Source organism: Amia ocellicauda, chromosome 10 (genome assembly GCF_036373705.1).
Source record: "Amia ocellicauda isolate fAmiCal2 chromosome 10, fAmiCal2.hap1, whole genome shotgun sequence".
NCBI lineage: Eukaryota > Metazoa > Chordata > Actinopteri > Amiiformes > Amiidae > Amia > Amia ocellicauda.
In genome coordinates this window covers 31,406,689-31,426,384 of record NC_089859.1, presented here as the reverse complement: position 1 = coordinate 31,426,384, position 19,696 = coordinate 31,406,689, and the positions used below count along the sequence as shown (strand labels likewise).

The following is a 19,696-nucleotide window of genomic DNA, read 5'->3' as shown; positions in this document are numbered from 1 at the left end:
TGTTACAAGTTGTAAATTAAGATATGTATATTATGACTTACGATACTGTGTTTTTGTATTTTTATCCTTCCAATTGATTATTTCATTTCGTATATATTAAAAACATTAATTAAATTAATACATGAACCGTGAAGGCTACGGTTGTTTAAATTTCAAAACACGATTATTATTAAACAATACGGTATAAAGTTAGCTAAATAAATGTACAAATAGTCGAGCTGTTGTGACCTTATGTGGCGTTTATTTAATTCAAACTGTTCATGTTCACATTAGAGCGGCTGGGTTTTGGCTGCCGGACCAGATCATGTGACTCGGCTTCCCTCCGTCATGTGATGGTGTGGGAATGGGCAGGTCCGGGAGAATGAGGCAGGCACAGGTCTGCGCTGTGGCCGGCTTACCTAATGGCACAATATAAACTCAAATGTCGATCTGTGCTGCTTCTCATATGTTTACTTGTCCGCTTTTCGGAAGGAACACATGTTAGGTAAGTTCTGCATCGCTGGAAAAACTAAATCTACAAAAGTTGTTTCATGTTGACAGTTGCCTTATGTGTCAGATGGTTGTGTGGCATGGTTGTAGCTGCTGGCCATTATCAGTTAACTTTAGCTAGACATTACGTGGAAGTTTTTTAGGGCTGTAGCTATTATGAAAGAACAACACAGCATGTTGCAATTGATGTAAAATGTCGTTAAATGAGTGTTTCAGTGGATATCCAATGCACTCTAAACACATGTTTTGGTTCTTTCTATTATATTACAATTAAAACTATATGTCTGATTCCTTATTTTCTAAATTAAAGTCACTACAAACTGAAACATACCAGTTGTAGTTGCATCTGTATTTATCAATTGCATTTGATTGTATTATTAACGTTTCCTTTACGACACAATGTAGCATGGAGAGCCATCTATTGTTAAATGACTGAATCTTTACAATAAAGCTCTAATATCTGTTTAAAGAGTGCACTGGTTGGGACAGTATACAGTTTCCACGGTACAATAACTTTAAGCAGAAATACCGTCGTTATCTTAATATCACGGTATTACTTAATTCTCTATAGGTCTGTAGAAAGTACAATATACTTACACGATTCTATTCTAGGGGTAGTTCAATAAAAACAAAAATGGTAATGGTTCATTGGAGTTGGTATATTTACAAATACTTACAGTTACAATAATGACAATTTTAATTAATTATTGCAAATATATACCGATACATCGTAAGTTATTTGATTATTGCTGTTTAGGTCAGTTAAATCATTAAGGAAGTGTTCGTTTAACTAGATCTTAGGACAATTCAGTATGTGTAGAGCCTGGACTTCCATTCCTACATGCTATGTCTAAGACAGGCCACTAGAGGACAGTGTCGGTCAATATTGGTTTATTGTTTGTATAGTCCTAAAAAAAAGTTCATATAAGAAAATCAGTAATCTAAAATAAATTAATTAGGCCCTAATCTATGGATTTCAAGTTTCCAGTTTTGAGGGAGCGTGCAATTGGCTGCTGACTGCAGGAATGCCCACCAGAGCTGCAGTCAGGTCAAGACCCTGGTGAGGACGACAAGCTGCAGATGTGCTTGCCTGAGACGCTTTCTGACAGTTTGTGCAGAACTTCTTCGGTTGTGCAAACCCACAGTTTCATCAGCTGTCTGTCTGGGTGGCTGGTCTCAGGTGAAGAAATCGGATGTCTGCAATTGTGAGGCTGTTTGGACGTACTGCCAAATTCTCTGGAATAACGTTGGAGGCGACTTATGGTTGAGAAATTAACATTAAATTCTCTGGCAACAGCTCTGGTGGACATTCCCACAGTCAGACTGCCAATTGCATCTTCCTCACAACTTGAGACATCTGTGGCATTGTGCAGTGTGGCAAAACTGCACATTTAGAGTGGCCTTTTATTGTCCGCAGCACAAGGTGCACCTGTGTAATGATCATGCTGTTTATTCAGCTTATTGATCTGCCACACTTTTGAGGTGGATGGATTATCTTGGCAAAGGAGAAATGCTCACTAACAGGGATGTAAACAAATGTGTGTGCAAAATTTGAGAGAAATAAGCTTTTTGTGCAAATGGAAAATTTTTGTGATCTTTGATTTTAGCTTTAGAAACATGGGGCCAACAATTTACGTGTTGCATGTTGTTCAGTGTATAGCCTATGTCTGTTAGTTTGTACATTATAGAGTACGTTTGTGTGAACTGGGTGATGTAATCCATGTGTAAAATGTGAAAAGTACCACTTCTCAAAAGTAGACTTGTTGCACTTGCAATGTTTTTAGGTCTCTAAAGAATATCTTTTACTCTTCAAAGAAAGACAATCACAATATTGTCTTCACAAAAATTGCGATCAACAACAATAATAATACACCATTACAAAGTAAAACCAGGAACTAAAGTTGTGTATTCATCTTTCAGTTTAGATTTAATCTTATTTTCACACTGCTGTCAGGATACACATCTACTCCAGCATTGTTGAGTATTATAATTGAACTACATAGAGCTCCTTTCTAATAAAAAAATAAAAATAAGCATAGGCATAGGCAAAAAAAGGCATAGGCATAAAATTAATATCATGCCTGTTTGTGTATACAGTATGTATGTGAATACATGTTTCTTTTCTTTTCAATACCAAGTGCTAATTAAGATGTAGAATTCTTGATTGATGAAGTCATGATTTCCATGTAAAAATGATTGTAAATAAAGATTAAGTAGACAGTAGAAAGCCACTGTTACCTACAAAGTAAAGATTTTCCGCCAAAATGATAGTTGCTTTAAAGCTTTAAGTATGTGACACTGGTATTTTATTTTGCTGTAGATGATTGTCTTAGCAGAATTATGTTAAATCTAACTGATGATTATTTTGACAGAAATTCATTAAATGATGACCTTCTTTTGCCGTATACCCAGTCACTTGGACACGGGCCGTCCCACAGCCACAGGTTTGTAAGAGAATACCAGCCCATCATTCACGGCAATGTGACTTATGAAACCTGGACCAGTGATAAAACCGCAGCATTACCCGTAGTGGAAACCAGGATATTTGTATCTCATATTGGCAATGAGGATGAAAGTGGCAAATGGGTTTACGGACACCTGACGTTTATCAATAACCCACTGCGGACTGTTTCAGTGTTGGAGCCTGGAGGGCCAGGGGGGTGTGGGATTTTTCTTACCGCTACAGTAGAGGAAACGGCAAAACCAAGAAAGTGCCTGGTTGCTCAGAACGGCGGCTTCTTTGACACAACGACAAAACAGTGCCTTGGGAATGTAGTGAGCGACGGGAAACTGGTGCAAAACAGTGGGGGGATACAGAACGCTCAGTTCGGGATCAAGAAAGATGGAACTCTAGTTTTTGGGTATGAAAATTCAATTTTATATCTTATATTGAAATAAACCACCACTACCTTGTAACCCCATGCACATACAAATCACTGAGCTCTTTAAACCTGTTCCTTACTCAGAGAAAGTGCAAAGGTTGCATTCAGTTATTAGAACAGTAACACACTGCATATAATGGATTTGTAGTTGTAAAAAATGCAACAGGAGTCCAAGTCATAATTTAAAAATGTTTATAAGCTTAGTTTACTCATGTGTTACTTAGCCACTATATGACCTCACTGTAACTGATTGTCACTGTTGCCAGTAGAGGGGATGGCAGTATAATTTTTACATCATGTTAAGATTAATGTTAAACCCCATGGACCATTGTTGCAATTGATGTTGGTGTTTTCTCCTTCAGTTTGAGCCTCTGAGTGTTGTAAAATCACTCAGGTACATAACACATTGTGCAATACATATCTGAATAATAACAAAGAAGGCACAGCGTGTTCTTCAGGGGCTGTGGTTTGCTTTGGATAGCTGCCAAGCATAATGAACACAGATATAACTGTACCACACTTTAGCAATATGTGCTGAGGATGATTAGAATGTTATTTTTGCCAAATGTAAAGAAGATTATAATAGGTGATAAGTTAATTCATAACATACCTTATTATGTTTTTTTTTTTTTCCACATTTTGACCTTTTTTTTTTTAAACCTGACCAACTGATCGGATCAAGAGTTGAAAAGAGGGCCCAAATGTAGGTTTAACTGGTAACTATTTCTCAATAAAATGTTTGGTTTAACCTGATTGTGTGCAACCTGTTGGCTTACACATGTGTTGAGTGACAGTCCTTTCTTTTCAGCTATCTGTCAGAAGAGGACTTGCTGGATGAAAACAACCCATTTGTTCAGTTAGTGAGCGGAGTGGTGTGGCTTCTCAGGAATGGCACCATCTACATTAATGAGAGCATGGCCGCTGAGTACGGGGACACTCAGAAAACAGGTACAGTATAGGGCGTCTTGTATTTTGCAGCTGTGCAGTTTGAACAGCACTCAAAGGCTAGTTTATGATCCTGTGACTTCTAAACCTACTTTATTGCATGTACTGGAGAAACTTCGGAAAGCAAAATGACATACAGTGCAGTTGTATGAACTTTTTCACACCGTAAAATGCCTGTGTTTCTAGGGTCATTTGACACATTTGTAAATGTGACGTCCGCAAGAACAGCAGTTGGACACGACAAAGATGGGAAGCTGGTACTGTTCCATATCGAAGGCCAGACGACCATAAGAGGGTAAGACTACTAAGGGAGTATGGAATTCAACCAGTCAACAATGGGACAGTTTAATCGGTTGTATATCTTAATGGATAAAGACGTTAAAGGTGTTTTGTGTTATACATACTCTTATTTGTGCAGGATAATCGCAAGATTTCACAAGAAGTTAAATGTCATCACATTTCCTTCAGTACAAGTCTGTTTAGGATACACATCCCAGCAGGGGATAAAATTAACTTTTTTGGCCATTAGCCACTGTGTCTGGTAGAAGGAAAAAACTTACCAGCCCTTGGTATTTTAACCAGCCAAAGGCAAACATTACCAAAAGTGCATGAGGGTGCATAAATGTGTGGTGAAAATGTTAAAACATGGCATTTATTCAGGTAATTAATCACCATAACAAAAGCTAATTGCACACCTGAGTAGACTAGACAGGTGTGTATGAGGGAAAAGGATCTGGATAGAAAAAACATGCTACGACACAGTTTCTACTTGCAAGTGTTATAAGGTCTTTGATCAAAACATTGCATTCTATTGAATTATAACACTTGCTAGTGGAGACTGATTAATTTTAAAAAGATGCTCCCGCACAATCACATATGCATTAACATGGCAGCTAATGGGGATCTGTATAAACACACTAAACTAACACATGAGCAGGGGTGTTACATGGTGACACATTATTGCTCTTCATACTCCTCTTCCTCTTCAGTGCTACTCCCTTCTCTGGGTCTCTGCACATCATTAAAAGGATTTCATTGGATTGGCTAGATATTCATAGAGTCACGGTCTGTGGTTGGGTAAAAAATATATAATCTCTAGGAATGGTCAAGACCATGCACGCCAGCAAAGACGCAATATAAACAAACTGCATGTTTCTCTTCAGCAGAATCTCCGCTATGCATCAGAAAATGCACGTCTCTATGGCAAATCATTTCAACATAAATTAATACGTTGTAATTGATGAATACTTATCTAACACAACAACTTTGTTAAATAAATATCTGTTAAAATACATTATTGAAGACGTATGGAAATGGCATAATAACAGCAGACCTGTCAACTGTCACACCTGTCAGACTCTTGTATTATTGTTTCCCGACAACTTTTTATTGTCACAATTTTAAATTAACTATAAAGGCTGTGACTGTTTGTTTTATAAAGGAATATTTTGCAATTACAGCTGTAATTGACCGACAAATATGTTTTTCTTTTTCATTTTTTATACATTTTCATTCAATTGCAAGTTTAGCAATGTGAGCTGCAATGAAAATGCCTTTTCTCCAAACCACACTCAGACTGCCGATCTGTGTTCGGAAACAGAACTGTGTGCTCAAGTTCCAGCGACTACAGAATAAAACAGCAATAGCCGGCTGTGTGTGTATTCATGTGTTTGTTGCTCCTCTTTCCTTTTCTGTCATATTATAATTCTGAAACACTGATCCAGGTAATTCGTAATTATGACTATGAAAAGTCTGAACCAGACCATGAAAACTCATTATTTTTCCACATCCTTAACCACCTTATTTCGGCTTCATTGCTCTCCATGAAATATGGAAGACTGTCCAGATGCCATATTAAAAAAAAACATGATATTGTGGTTTGCCAAATCAACTAACATACCAACACTACAACGTCAACAAATTCGTATTTTGAAACATACCGATAAATACTCTATCAGAAACTAAAAGTTGAGTTCCCGTACACTTGTTGGCCACCCACCAAAGTGGCTGGTAAAATTGACAGATTTACATGCCACTGGCTAAATCTACCCGCATTTGGCGGGTGGCGGGTGTTAATTTTATTCCCTGCATCCCAGTGAAAAAGCATACCATTACCTACATATGACTGAAGATATGTCCTCAAAATGTAGTAGTTTAGGAATGTACATATTGTTTGAAGCAAATGACCACATGCATGATTTTCATGTTGGTTATAGCATTGTACTGCATTTTATACTCACATCTGAAAGTGGTACATCCTGTTTCCACTTGCAGGATGAACCTGTGGGAAACTGCTAAATTTCTGAAAGACCATGGAGTTATTAATGCCATCAATCTCGATGGGGGAGGCTCTGCCACCTTTGTTGAGCATGGATCGCTTGCAAGTTATCCATCTGATCACTGGTATGTAAAATATGAGAACCATAGTGTTTTGAGTCAAGAGCATGTATTTTTATTTATTGTGTATTTCATCTGTCTCCGATCACTTGTGCACGTTCTTCTATTTCACAGAGTTTGGTCTGGGATCAGTCATGGCAATGGCCTGTCTCTGCTAAGTGTGTATGCCTGTGAGAGAATAGTTACACAAGTCCTAAAAATTAGATTGCACATGGAAAAACATTCACCTATAGAATGAAATGTATTATTTTGCATGCTTTTAACTGGAGCAGAGCAGTTGCTTTAATTTGACGCAGGAAAAAATATTGACATTTTAATCTAGAGAGCTCCACGTACATTATTAGATTCATACTCAATATAGTGTATAGTACTTTTGGCTAATACTGCAGTGTGATTGGTTTTGTTTTATATGTGGTTAATAATATCCAACCATGCAAAAGGTTCCTGTACTTATCTGGAATAAATGTACGCTATGCTTTTGGCATCTTAGGAATGTGCTGCCAAGCCAGTATTGTATTTTCCATGCTGTGACTCTGGAATACAAACAAACCTGGCTTTAATTGCTGACTAGTGGAAAGATAGATGTCCCAAAATAAGGTTACACTATTTATTGGAGTTGTAAAGTGTCACAGTTGAATTACAGTGGTCCCCTCAGTTAGCAATGGTTCCACAATAACCATCGTTAACTGAAATTAATGTTAAAGGCTAATTTTTTCCAATATTGTAATATTTAAACGTGCAGTTTTAATAAAAAAATGTAATAACTTTAAAGCATTCATATTTGTAGAAACATGGACTATAATAACATAAGAACATAAGAAGGTTTACAAACGAGAGGAGGCCATTCCACCTGTCGTGCTTGTTTGGTGTCTATCAATAACTGAGTGATCCAAGGATCCTATCCAGTCTATTTTCAAATTTTCCCAAACTTTCTGCTTCAACCACATCGCTGGGGAGTTTGTTTATAATGAATAAATAGAACATAAAAAGTGCATAAATAGAGCAAAAAATACAAATTCTTACCTTTTGCACTTGCAACCTCCCCATACCTTACCACACTTTTGATTTTGGTTCTCTTCTGAAATGTTTCATACCACCCCTTGCTGGCCTTTTTAATTCTTCAAATTGTGAGCCGGAGGATTGAGGTGGTTTATGTTTTAAGTCTTCAAAAATCTCTCTAGCTCTGTCACAAATTAATTGGGAAGTTACCGATTCACCTCACATCTGCTGTTTACGAATCCTTCTAATAAGAAGCCTCTCCATTGGAATAATTGGGCTAATTAGCACACTAATTGTTTTCCTAACTTTCTTGGTTTTCTTCACATTCACTTCAGTAGGCATTGTTATTGATCTGATTTAAGTTATAAAGAAGTAGAATAAAAAATAATTCATAAAAAAACAGTATTCAAGAGCGCTGTTTCCACAAGCAATGCACATCAAACACTGAAAATCAGACTAGTTGATCTCCAAATGCTTATAAAAGGGGGTCACTGATTGGCTGAAGCTTACAGACTCCACGTAGGAGTGCTCTGATTGACAGCTCTGTGATATTGTAAACATTGTTAATCAAAAATGTATCGTTAATAGAAACAATGGGACCTTGTGGGAGGCAGATCATTAATCGAAGACATTGTTAACCAAAGGACCATTGTACCTGTTTTTTTTTTTTAGAATTACTATTTTCTTTTGAAATAAGACGGTGGAAAAGCCTTTAAGAATATGTACCCCACCCCCACAGTGCATGTCCAGGGGTAAATAAAAACCCTTGGATTCCACTGTTTATCTTGCCAGCAGTAGAATTAATGTACGGTTGATTTGAAGCACCTGGTCAATCACCCTTTTTGTGATTTTGCATCCTTAGAATTTTGGTTATGATTGCCATCACTTGTTGGCACGACGAGTTTTACCAGAAATAAATGCAGTCATCTTTTCCGTTCAGTTCAGATAACGGCATGTGGAGGTGCCCCCGGAGTGTGTCCACTGTGCTGTGTGTGCATGAGCCTGAGTGCCACCCGACAGACTGCAGTGGGCATGGCCAGTGTGTGCAGGGGGAGTGTCGCTGTGCTGATCACTGGACAGGGCCCGCCTGTGACACCCTGGACTGCCTGCCCTCTGCATGTGGACCCAATGGCGTCTGCACTCAATGTTAGTACCCAGAAGGCCGTAAAAAGCACAGTGGGAAAACGGATAAGTGAAAGTTTGTGAAGTTCCCATTTTGTACGTATAGTGGTTTCCAGCCCTGGAGCCAGAGTACCCCAGTGTCAGCCTGTGAATAATTAAATCCTCATCTGAACCATCTCCAATCATGTTACAGCTGACAGTAATTAAAATGGTCAAATTAAGCAGTTCTAGTTTAATTAAGTGTCCATTTAAATTATTTAGAATTAAGCTGGAACAAAACTCTGCAGATACAGAGTTGAAACCCATTAATATTGTACAACAAAATTACCTTTTTGTGTACTGTGAATCAGATGTGGCTTCAAGATCCATTCCAGCTCTGATCACCAGCACATAAATGTAAACCTCAAAATACAACGTCATTTCCTCTTGGTGAACCATACAAAAATGAATCTGTTAACTTTAGTTTTCAAGTTGTCAGAGCCTCTGTGATGACTGGTTACATCTGGTTGCCTGTAATCTAAAATATATTTTTAAAATGTATGTATTAATTCTTTTGCACAGCTGAATTGTCTCCTATGAATAATTAGCACACCAGACACTGTCTGAAAAACTATCTGGGATATGGAATGCATTGTCAATCGTGCAGCTTGAAAAGGCTATGTTGAATGGCAAGTCAATTCATGGCTTTACATTGAGATTTATTTTCTCTTCCCTTCTCTCTTATTGTCTTTTATGCAGATGGATGTGTCTGTGATGCAGGATGGACGGGGAGTAACTGTAGCCAGGGTAATTCATTTAGCATAATTGAATTAACTCTTACACTCCCGAGACTCTAGAGTCTGTATATGTGAGATTAGCGTGAAACTAAATGAGATCAAACTTAAATTACCACAGAGTACAGAGCAGTGTATATCTTCTTCCCTTTACAGTTAGTCACTCGGATCATAGCCTGCCTTAAGTGTACTGTGGCCACTTTCTTCCCATCTTGGACTCTGATCCAGTTTAAAGCTTGTTATAATGTGTGCTATAGATTTGTAGAGGCTTTTCACAATAGCTCTTTTCCCCACACAAGCACAGAGTTCATCCCACACAATAGAGGTTGGGTGTCAGCGGGTCACTCTCTCTCCCCACAGTCTGCCCGGCTGGCTCCTATGGAGATGGCTGTAACCAGACGTGCTCTTGTCAGAACGGTGCGTCCTGTGACAGTGTGCATGGCTCCTGTACCTGTGCTGCCGGCTTCCATGGAGACTCCTGTGAGCAAGGTGTGTGGACAAGCAGATGCATAATAGTAGCTAGTTGTCAGCCTGTGTAATTTTCTCCTGTTTTGTTGTGTTTTGTTTCATTTTCCTTCAATCTGTTTTGTTGAATGTGGTTCAGTGAAATAGAGAAATTTGTCTGTCTTTTATTTATGTAGGAAAATATGATGATAAAATCGTAATGATAATACATTAAATGAATTAGCTCCCAATTTACAACTTCACAGGAGGAACGGTCAAAAAATACTAAGCTATAATCTTCAGAGTTTTTGAAATGTATATGAAATAAATGTGTATTTTTCTATACTTTTTATAACAGTCACCCAGCCCTCTATTCTCAATAAGTGACAGTTTTTACTTCGAGTTCACTCTTCTTACAAGGCACTTTGAAGCAAATACAGTTTATATATAAAATCTAAAACCCAGAATTATTCCAATCACCTATACCACTACAGAAAGGTTTCACATCAGAACCAAGGAGTCTTCAAATTCTTCATGAAATGATTCTGCATAGATTTTTGTGGACTGCATTTAATCAAAAGCTAGAGAGTTGTGTAGATATTTGGTCTCCGAGAAAGATGTCTGACACTGCTGAGTTTTCCCTCACACTTCTGTGATCACTGAAACCATTTCAACAGTCCATCACCTGGAGATGAGGGGCATTATGTTTCTTAAAACTGTTTGTCTCAAAATAGAATTGTGTTTCTTGGGGTTCTTTTCATTTGTTCTGTTTGTATTCCCAAATTCGTGTGTATCAAGTTTTAGATTTGTTTGTCTAAGTAAGATCAATCTTTTTTTTTTTTTTAATCCAGCAGGATTGTGAAATAATATTTGATTTACCAAAGGTCATGGGTTTAACCAAAAAAATAAAAGAAGATGAATACAAGTTTAGAATTGATAGATGCTTGGTTTAGAATTCTGAGCCTTTTTAGCTGCTGTGGTAACGTGTTATTCTGTGTTTTAATGCATTTTGCAGAATGTCCTCTTGGTTTCTATGGACAGAACTGCAAAGAGGAGTGTCGGTGTACGAACATGTGTCCGTGTGACCCAGTGACTGGCAGCTGCAACATCACTTATAAAGGAGAGAAGAACTACACCATGCAAAGAGGTACAGTGCTAACTGATGGCTGATTTTACTGCATTTGTAATGGTGAGCCAAGGGCCTGCAACTTACACATAGTCTGTTCTGACAGTCAGACCACAGTGGAGTACAGGTGGAAATCTAACTTCCTTTACACACCATCTCACGCCCTGAATATCTGCATGGTTACCGGGGGGAATTCAGCACTGTGTTTTCACAGAGCTATTTTCACAACTCCTCCACTGCTACGTGTCAGCCCCTGTGTTTTTAGGCTCACGGTTCACCGATCACAGGCACATTGATCCATTTCACAAGGTCAGAGTGAAATTGAGGCCTTTGCCACAGCAGAATTTGCTCGCTAAAAGAAATATTTTAATAAATGGATTTGGAATTTCTCCAGTTTTGTTTTGGTTTATTAGTTTGTTAGATTGATCATCAGAGGGTGCAAAAGGAGGCTAAAGATTGACCTAAACCGACCTCCCCTTTCTTTATAGCACTATGGACATCCACATGATGTCACAGTACTCGTTCCTCTCTGGCAGAAGGCTCTCGGTTAGTTTGTGATTACAGCCCGTCATTTTTAGGCATGTGATGCATGCCATATCTTTAGAGGATTTAAGATTGTAGGCTATAGTGCATCAAATAATAAGAGGATTTGATGTATTTTATAAATGCATGCAGTTTACCTATAGCTAGGGGTTTAAACTATTATATTTTACATTTTAGCATAAAAAAGACATCAGGGAAAGCGGTTTTATTTTGGTATAATTTTGGTGGTGTCTTCATTGTGCATCAGAAAAATCTTTAATTTTACCACCTCCATGTTTTACTGTTGACACCACACAGCTTTTTGGTATAGAGAACTTTGATTTGTTAGAATAAGTGATCTGTGGAAGCTGCTTTGGAAAGTATTATCCTCAGACTTTTAAATGGTCTTTTAATTTTCCTTGAACACTTTTGTTTACATAGGCACAACTTTTCTTTATCTAAGGATAGTGGTCCTTTCTTGATTAAGTAAAGTATTGACAATTTGTATTCCTCTGGTTTTCATACACAATATACCATTGCTTGTGCCTGTTATTAGTTTTTTATATATTTATGTATTTTTAGTTTTTTCTTTCTCTGTAGGATTTCTGTAACTTTTACAGGTGGCACAATAATCTGCATTTCCAACATTATCTTATTTTTCACACTTTTTACACAGTTTTCATTGTATTTATTTGTAAAATAATTTGTAATCAAGATAAATATATACTTGTTCTTGGTCTGATATATTTCAACCTGGGCAAGTAAATTTACATTTTATACCTAGGGGTTCTGATTTTGGGGTTTTACCCAATTTAACCAGATTTCTATCCCCCGAGTATTTTGGAACAGCTTCCAAAATGTTTTTCCAGTTAAGTCTAACCTACTGTAACATTTTATTTTCTTTATGGCTGTGAAGCTTATCAATTTATTTCTGAATAAAAACAATTCACCCGTAAATCAGAACCCCAACTTATACTTCTAAACAGTGATTTTAGCCCAGTAGGCTTTAAGTTTGTTCTCTCCTTAATGGAGCTGAAAATGTGTCGTTTTCATGATTGCTTAGATGGTTGCATCTACATACACAGGAAACCACATTCCTCATGTGATTTGTTATCTCCTGCTCATAGACTTGCAGTTACCACGGTACTCAGTAGGACACAGATGTACAGCTCTAAAAATAGATCTTGCTAGCATTGTTACCCTTTGGTCAAATCTGGAGAAAATTGCTGCTGGTTACACACAATAATTAGAAAATTGAGGCCGATTTGTCTTTAAATCTAGGTAAAGTACCTTGCTCAAGGGTACAACAGCAGTGTGTCCCCACCTAGGATTGAACCCACACCTGTCCACTCCAGAATCCAGAGGCATGACCACTACTCCACACTGCTGTGCTTTTTTCATTCATTAATTTGAGTCAATACTCTCTCTCTGTAAGATGAAAAATCCACCTGTATCTCACCCTGTGACCTTTTTCCACAGTGGGTCACTGCCTAGCTATAGACATGTTCAAGTCATGGAAGCAAGAGGATGCCACTGAGAACCCAAAGTCATATTTTTCAGAGTAAGTTTTAAGAAGCATCTAGTCATATTGTTTGCTGAATGTGCATGCCAGTGTGTGTCATGTGGGGGAATCTTAAACTGAAAGATTAAACCCATAAAATGCCTAAGAATATCACAATACATTGCTCAAGTTAAATATTTGCAAAACTATACACAAAAACAAGGATGTCATCCTTTTGCATTAAAACAAAGTCAACAAAGCATTCCTTAATATGCTCTAAATGGAGGTCCAGATCTAAACTGGAGAAACAAAGGACATTTATAATCCAGCACTAAAGCCCTGCACCTTTCAAATTCAATAAAGAGCGATTGTGTAATGTTACCATGGTTTCTTTCTCTGCTTGGGCGTTTGGAACATTTTGTGCCTATATCTGAGAACAGTTCTGGTGAAACGGCACATTTGAAGATCGGAGCAGAGTGTTAAACAGCAGTCCTTTCTTGTCATTTTATAGGAAGACCTGGATTACGATCACAGTTGTCTTGGGCCTGCTGCTGCTAGCCAGCACTGTTGGCAACCTGATCCAGATTTCTGCCAAATCACCTCTTTACAAGCGTGAGATTTACTCCTACTTTCCCCTGAATGAAATGAATGGAAACCTAAACCATGCAGAGCTCAATTATGGAGGCGACCTCACTGAAGGCATGCAGAAGCAGAATGATTCCGATTCTGAGTGATACCTGGAAGACTGTTTTATAGACGTATTTATAACTGAATGTCAGGAATGTCTGAGCAGCCTACTGATATTTACTTAATATTTTTATAATTTTTCTCTGGGAATGTGTACACTGAAGAGATGGGCAGATGGATCAGTGGCATTTTGAAAACGATGTTTGTTCAACAACAAATGGGAACATAAAGCAGAAGATTATGCTATAGTGAAAGGTCTCCCCTCCACTCTTAACCAGGAATGCATTTTCCTTTGGGCCTCTAGGCAACACGAATTGGAGAAACAATTGTGGCCTTTATGGGAATAGATTCTGCTTTCCGACTGTCTGGTCAGTGTGCTTTACTTGTGACTCCAAACACTCATTTTGCAGTGGAGGAGACTGTGTGAAATGTTACCCTTCACAGTATCTCATTTACTTACTTTTAAACTGAATTTCATACAAAAACATTCCATATAGTGTTAATATGTCTAAGTGAAGTTCAAAGTGTTTTCACATGAGGAAAGCTTTTATATATAATTGTATATACAGCTCTGGAAAAAATGAAGAGACCACTTAACATTGATTTCTGAATCTTAATTTTTTTCCAGAGCTGTATATATATATATATATAATTAGTATTTTCAGAAGCTATCCTTCAGTATACACTAGCTCTAGCAGACACTGGGTGAGGAAGACACAGCTGTCTTTTTGATCATTCTGGGCACTTTATCCCGTAAGGAATTAATAATATCCTCATGGTCAGGTTGACCTTTAGAATCATACCGACCTTGTATTGACTGTGCATTTTTATTTAGTTAGGTATGTATTTAGAAACCTTTGTATGAAAAAAAAAAATCACTTTCCTATATGGCAAGATACTTATTCTGGGAAAGCACTGTATGTACAATACTTAGAAATGGGCAATGATGCAAATAGTTGGTACACCAAGTGATACATTGGCATATGGTGTATATTTAATTCCTACTTTTAAATACTATGTTCACAATATCCACGTTTAGATGTTCTAATTATGTGCCATATTCCTGCCTGTTCTTCATCTTCAACATTGAGTTGAGTAACCTGGATGTACTTAAAACATTCTTATCGATTCTATTAGATTGATACTTAGGACTTTCAAATAGAAATTCTACAGAGGTCCCAAGGTTCTGAAAAGAAAGCCAAGGACCTCTGACCAAATTGCATTTATCAAAATAAATGAATAATATGAACAAGATATTTCATTGATGCTGGTAAAAATTTCAAAGCTATCTATTTGTATTTTGGTCTCTTCCAAGCATGCTTAATATTGGTCTGATTTTGAGCCAAGTTGAAACAAATCAAACTTTGATCTCTCAATGCTTTCTGTATTTACGGGGCAGTTTTTAATGACTTTGAGCCTTTATTGATCTGTCTCTTTAGTGTGAATTCAGTTACAGTATTTGAACTCTTTCTGGTCTGTTCTACACCACCTTAATAACCCAAAAAGCGGTTATGTAATGAGGGATTTACATTCCAAGGGCTCTTACTACAAGATAATAGTTTAGGTTTATTCCACTTTGATTGTTACTTTCAGTTTTCAGTGTTAACTACCTGTTGAAAGTTGAGTTAACTACCTAAGAAAGATAAGTTAACTGCAATTGCTGAATTGGTAGTGAAGGTCTAATAAGCAAACCTAAAAACTTTCCAAATATAAGTCAGTGGCGCTGTAAGAAGCAGATTCACTAAACAGATTGAGTGTTTTTAGTATTACATAGTTACTGAGGGTAGGACACCTAGAGTATAATCTTTATTTATGGTGGTTCACATTGGAGAACAGCATTAAAATGAATTGTTTTGAATTAGGAGAATGAACCAGGTGGACTATCAAGAGTATTATTCACATCCTCTCTCTCACAGTGCGATGTACAAACAAATGTAGGGAATGGAACATTGACACACTGGTCTGTGGTACATGTCAGGTATCTTTCTTTGTAGAATAAATTGGTAAATAAATACTACATCATAGATCATATGACAGTGGGACCCTGTACTGCATGTATGTATCACCTTGTGCATTACTACAGATTGAAAATCAGTAGAAAAATCAAGATGTAGGGCAGATTCACTGCAATGACCTTCAGAGTGGATCCAGGTTGGGTTCAGATAGTTTTTTTTTTTTTTTGTTAGTCTGGAATTGTTATCTGTAGTTATCTGATCCCATTCACAGCTGTAGGGCAATGCAGCAATTTTTAACTCTCCTTTTGTGGAGTTGTTCTGTTAAGAAGGGGTCAGTCTTTATCTGGGTCTTGGCATCATAATACCTAAATACACAGACCAATAGGATTGTAACAGCTGTGTGACTGATCTAGGTTCATTGATTAGTTTTTGTCTTTTTATACAGTTTATGCTTAATTGTTGAACGTGATGTTATTTGTCTATGTCCCTCGCTTCAAATTTCGCAAAACTATTTTTCATTGCAAGAAGTGTATAGTTTGTTTAATGGTAACATGATTATTTTATGGTACTGATAAAATCAGGTTTATGTTTGTTTTGTCCCATTAGGTATGCAATTTAAAACATGAATTAAATACTTTCCCATACATATTTCAGGTTTGCAGCATTATGGTTTGCCCAAAAAAGAAACTCAGGTCGATTTTACCCAGTTTAACTTTGATGTTTTGCCAATTTTGCATGTATAATTAATTACATTTGGCAGTTGAATAAAAGCGAAAGTTCATATATTTTTATGCTATAGATTTGCTCAACTTTTTTCCAGAATTGTTTTATGTATCACTGGGAAAAATGTGTAAAGTTTTGTTTTCTTCTGGTTCTTTCAGAAAATGCTGAGAAAATTTAGCTCTCTCTTCAAAATGAATGTGGCCATTTTAGTTTACAATTGTGCAATCATGTCCAAATACAAAACTTGTTCTTTTATGATGTAATACATTTTTTTTAGAGTTGTGTAGGGTGATCAGCTGTAAAGTATGAATAACTTTTTAACCAGTATTTTGAATGTAATTTATTATAATTGTATTTCCTGCGATTAATTTCACTGTGACAGAAAGGTATTACATTCTGCTATGTTTTGTTTTTTGTAAAGACCTCCGAATGTATGTCTATTATCCTTTGTTTTGCTGTGAAAAATTCTTTCTGTCATGGGATTGGAAGACAGTGGTTTCAAAATAACTGTTAAATGAGTGAATAAGTCTGGTTTACAATACTTATTTTATCACTTATACATATTGGAAGGTATGTATGGTCATGGTATTACAAAAGGCAATAATATGTATTTGATTTCTAAAAATGAAAGTGGGGGAAAGTGTAATAAACAATTTTTGTAACAAAAAAAATGAACCCTTTTTTATCATGAATAAATCTGCTTTTTGCTCATTTGTTTTTGAGTGTCTTTAATGGATATATATATATATATTTGTATAAAAAAAGCCAATATTTTTTATGCCAAAATTGTGTTATTGCTTTATTTTTCTAAATAGCAACTCAGTACAGAAGCTCAAGGAAAAACAAAACAAAAAAAAACGAATCTTTATCAGGAAAGTTAAATGGATTTTAAACAATTTCAGGTTTTAGGAGCTTATTAGCTTTCCTGTTTTTCAGTCACTTGACAAATCATTTGATATATATGATTCATTTTTCTAATTATTTAAAAGACAAGTTTAAGAAAGTTAGTGGGTTGAGTTTTTGATGTGTATAACTTTTGGAGAAACATCATAAAAAGGCTAAAAATGGATTACAATCTGCAGGAACTGCTGAGCTGTAGTGCTGGGTTTGCATCGGGTCTTGTGCTTATGTGGCTCTGTTAAGTTAGATTATTTTTCATAATTTTATCTTTTGACAATAATCAAACCACAGCCATATATCACATGATTAACAACATCCCAAAATACGGTAACTGTGTAAAATACTGTATCCAGTTCAGCAAACCACACAAAAATATAGTGCTACTCTAGGTGTTAGAAGAGCAACCAGAACACTTCAAACAAGAAGAAGAAACAAAACTAGAAGGACGAATATAAAGAACTAAAGGTCTTGTTTTGAAATCTATGAGCTTTTTTGAGGGAAAATATCAAATAATCCCAAATCATTTCACACCTATAAAGAATCTGGAACCCCAACTATAATGCCCACCAAACTTTCTACCACTCTTAGTAGAAATACAGTCCACACACTGATGAACATCTGTCTTTTCTGGTTACCCTAACCTTTGCCATGACCTACTTAAATTGTGCATTAGAGTTTCATTTAATGCTCAGAATTTGGTTATGGTTAGATTAGCTGACTTTCATACGTGTTAAAGTTATATTTCTGCTGTCTGGATAAGGATGATGTAAGTGGATGATTAAGTGTCATTTCATAATTTGGTGCTGGTTATGGTTGAGTTTCTGGATACAAGCCTGTTAATAACCCTAGCTATAGGCAGAACTCTGATACCCCAACAGATGAGGGTTACATTAAATGTACTTTGATGATTAGGCCTAGATTTAACTTCCATTCATGTTAGGATTGCATTTCTATTGGGTTAAATTAAACAGGCTTAGAGACCTATTGAGGGTAGATTCAGATTTTGCTGTTGGCTAGGGTTGGGTTTCTGACTATTAGCCTTAATAATAGTAAAATCCCAACCTTTAGTCAACACCAAATTTAAACCACTCATTCCATCTTTGATTAGCTAGTAGAATCAGATACCAAAAACTACTGGAAGTCTGATGTTTCTGGGTAATCTAAGACTAACCTTAGATAAATTAATTACGTTTGAGTTTAAGACTTGGATTAGATTTAGGATTAGATTACCCTATACATTTAGACTTCCATGAATGTTAGGGTAAACTACAGGATAAGTGGTGGATTGGATATTGCTTGAATTTCTGGTTTTGACTAAGGCTGGAGTTCTGAATTTCAGTTATTTTGTGAAATCAGTCTCACAACAGTTATGTGTTACTGTAAGAAAGAAGCATACAGTTACTGGTGTACTTTCCAATCCAGATCGCTATATAATAGAAAGTTATATGATGCGGAATTGTGTGTACTTTCATTTCACGGAAATAAAAACTGATATGGCAGATAGCTTGCCTCAAGCCTCCTCAAGTTTCTACTCCAAACTGAGTTCTCTGCATATTGGGAGTCTAGTGAATGCTTATAATATGTGCTGACACAACACATTTTGGTAGAAAAATACAGAATGCTGCTTAGAGCATAGTAGAATAAAATAGCTTATTATCTTTTTCATTTTATAGTGTTTCAAATGTTGATATATCTTCACATTACAATGTACTGGACATATAATGTGTGTGTGTGCTATATTTAATAGTTTGCAGGTTGAATTTTCAGTTATGCATCATTGCCAGACCACAATTATCCCCGGAGAATCTGTCCTGACAGTTCTCGAGATTTCCTGCCACCCAGCCTGCCTGTGTATGACTAATGCAGGTTCCACCACACCCGCTGATCTCTCCTTTTGATGCAATCCAGGGCTGAGATGTGTCAGTTACAGGGTTCCTCATACTTCAGAGGCTGAAGGTGTCTTCTGCTCATTAAAGATTCCTTTCATTCATAGCTGACAATAACTCACCACTGATTTGTTATCTTATGGAAGTCTAAAGTGGTAAATATCCCCTAAGGATTCGTCCTCTGTTAACATGGCTTTACTGTGGTTTTAATATGGTTTTGGACTGGTTTCCTATGAGTTCTACAGTGAGGGAAAAAAGTATTTGATCCCCCGCTGATTTTGTACATTTGCCCACTGACAAATAAATGATCAGTCTATAATCAGTCTATAATTTTAATGGTTGGTG

General features: G+C 36.7%; 1 protein-coding gene across 2 annotated transcripts; it reads left to right on the top strand.

Annotated features, from left to right (window-relative positions):
- The first annotated feature begins 327 nt into the window (after positions 1-327).
- On the top strand, positions 328-17,276 carry nagpa (N-acetylglucosamine-1-phosphodiester alpha-N-acetylglucosaminidase). Of its 2 annotated transcripts, XM_066715937.1 has the most exons (12): positions 328-484; positions 2,862-3,350; positions 4,054-4,074; positions 4,180-4,319; positions 4,503-4,611; positions 6,591-6,719; positions 8,653-8,858; positions 9,573-9,620; positions 9,968-10,096; positions 11,067-11,198; positions 13,179-13,260; positions 13,712-17,276. In XM_066715937.1, the coding sequence occupies exons 1-12, from the start codon at positions 402-404 to the stop codon at positions 13,932-13,934; spliced, it is 1,791 nt and encodes a 596-aa protein (XP_066572034.1). In that variant the 5' UTR covers positions 328-401; the 3' UTR covers positions 13,935-17,276. The 2 variants fall into 2 exon arrangements, with proteins under 2 accessions (XP_066572034.1, XP_066572035.1); XM_066715938.1 differs by lacking the exon at positions 4,054-4,074.
- The last annotated feature ends 2,420 nt before the right edge of the window (positions 17,277-19,696 follow it).

What these genes read in the sequence shown, in the direction of transcription:
- nagpa (XM_066715937.1), top strand. Translation starts at nt 402, where the DNA reads ATGGCACAATATAAACTCAAATGTCGATCTGTGCTGCTTCTCATATGT. An exon ending in GAACTACACCATGCAAAGAG is followed by an intron (nt 11,199 to 13,178) that starts GTACAGTGCTAA and finishes CTTTTTCCACAG; the next exon opens with TGGGTCACTGCCTAGCTATA. An exon ending in CCAAAGTCATATTTTTCAGA is followed by an intron (nt 13,261 to 13,711) that starts GTAAGTTTTAAG and finishes GTCATTTTATAG; the next exon opens with GAAGACCTGGATTACGATCA.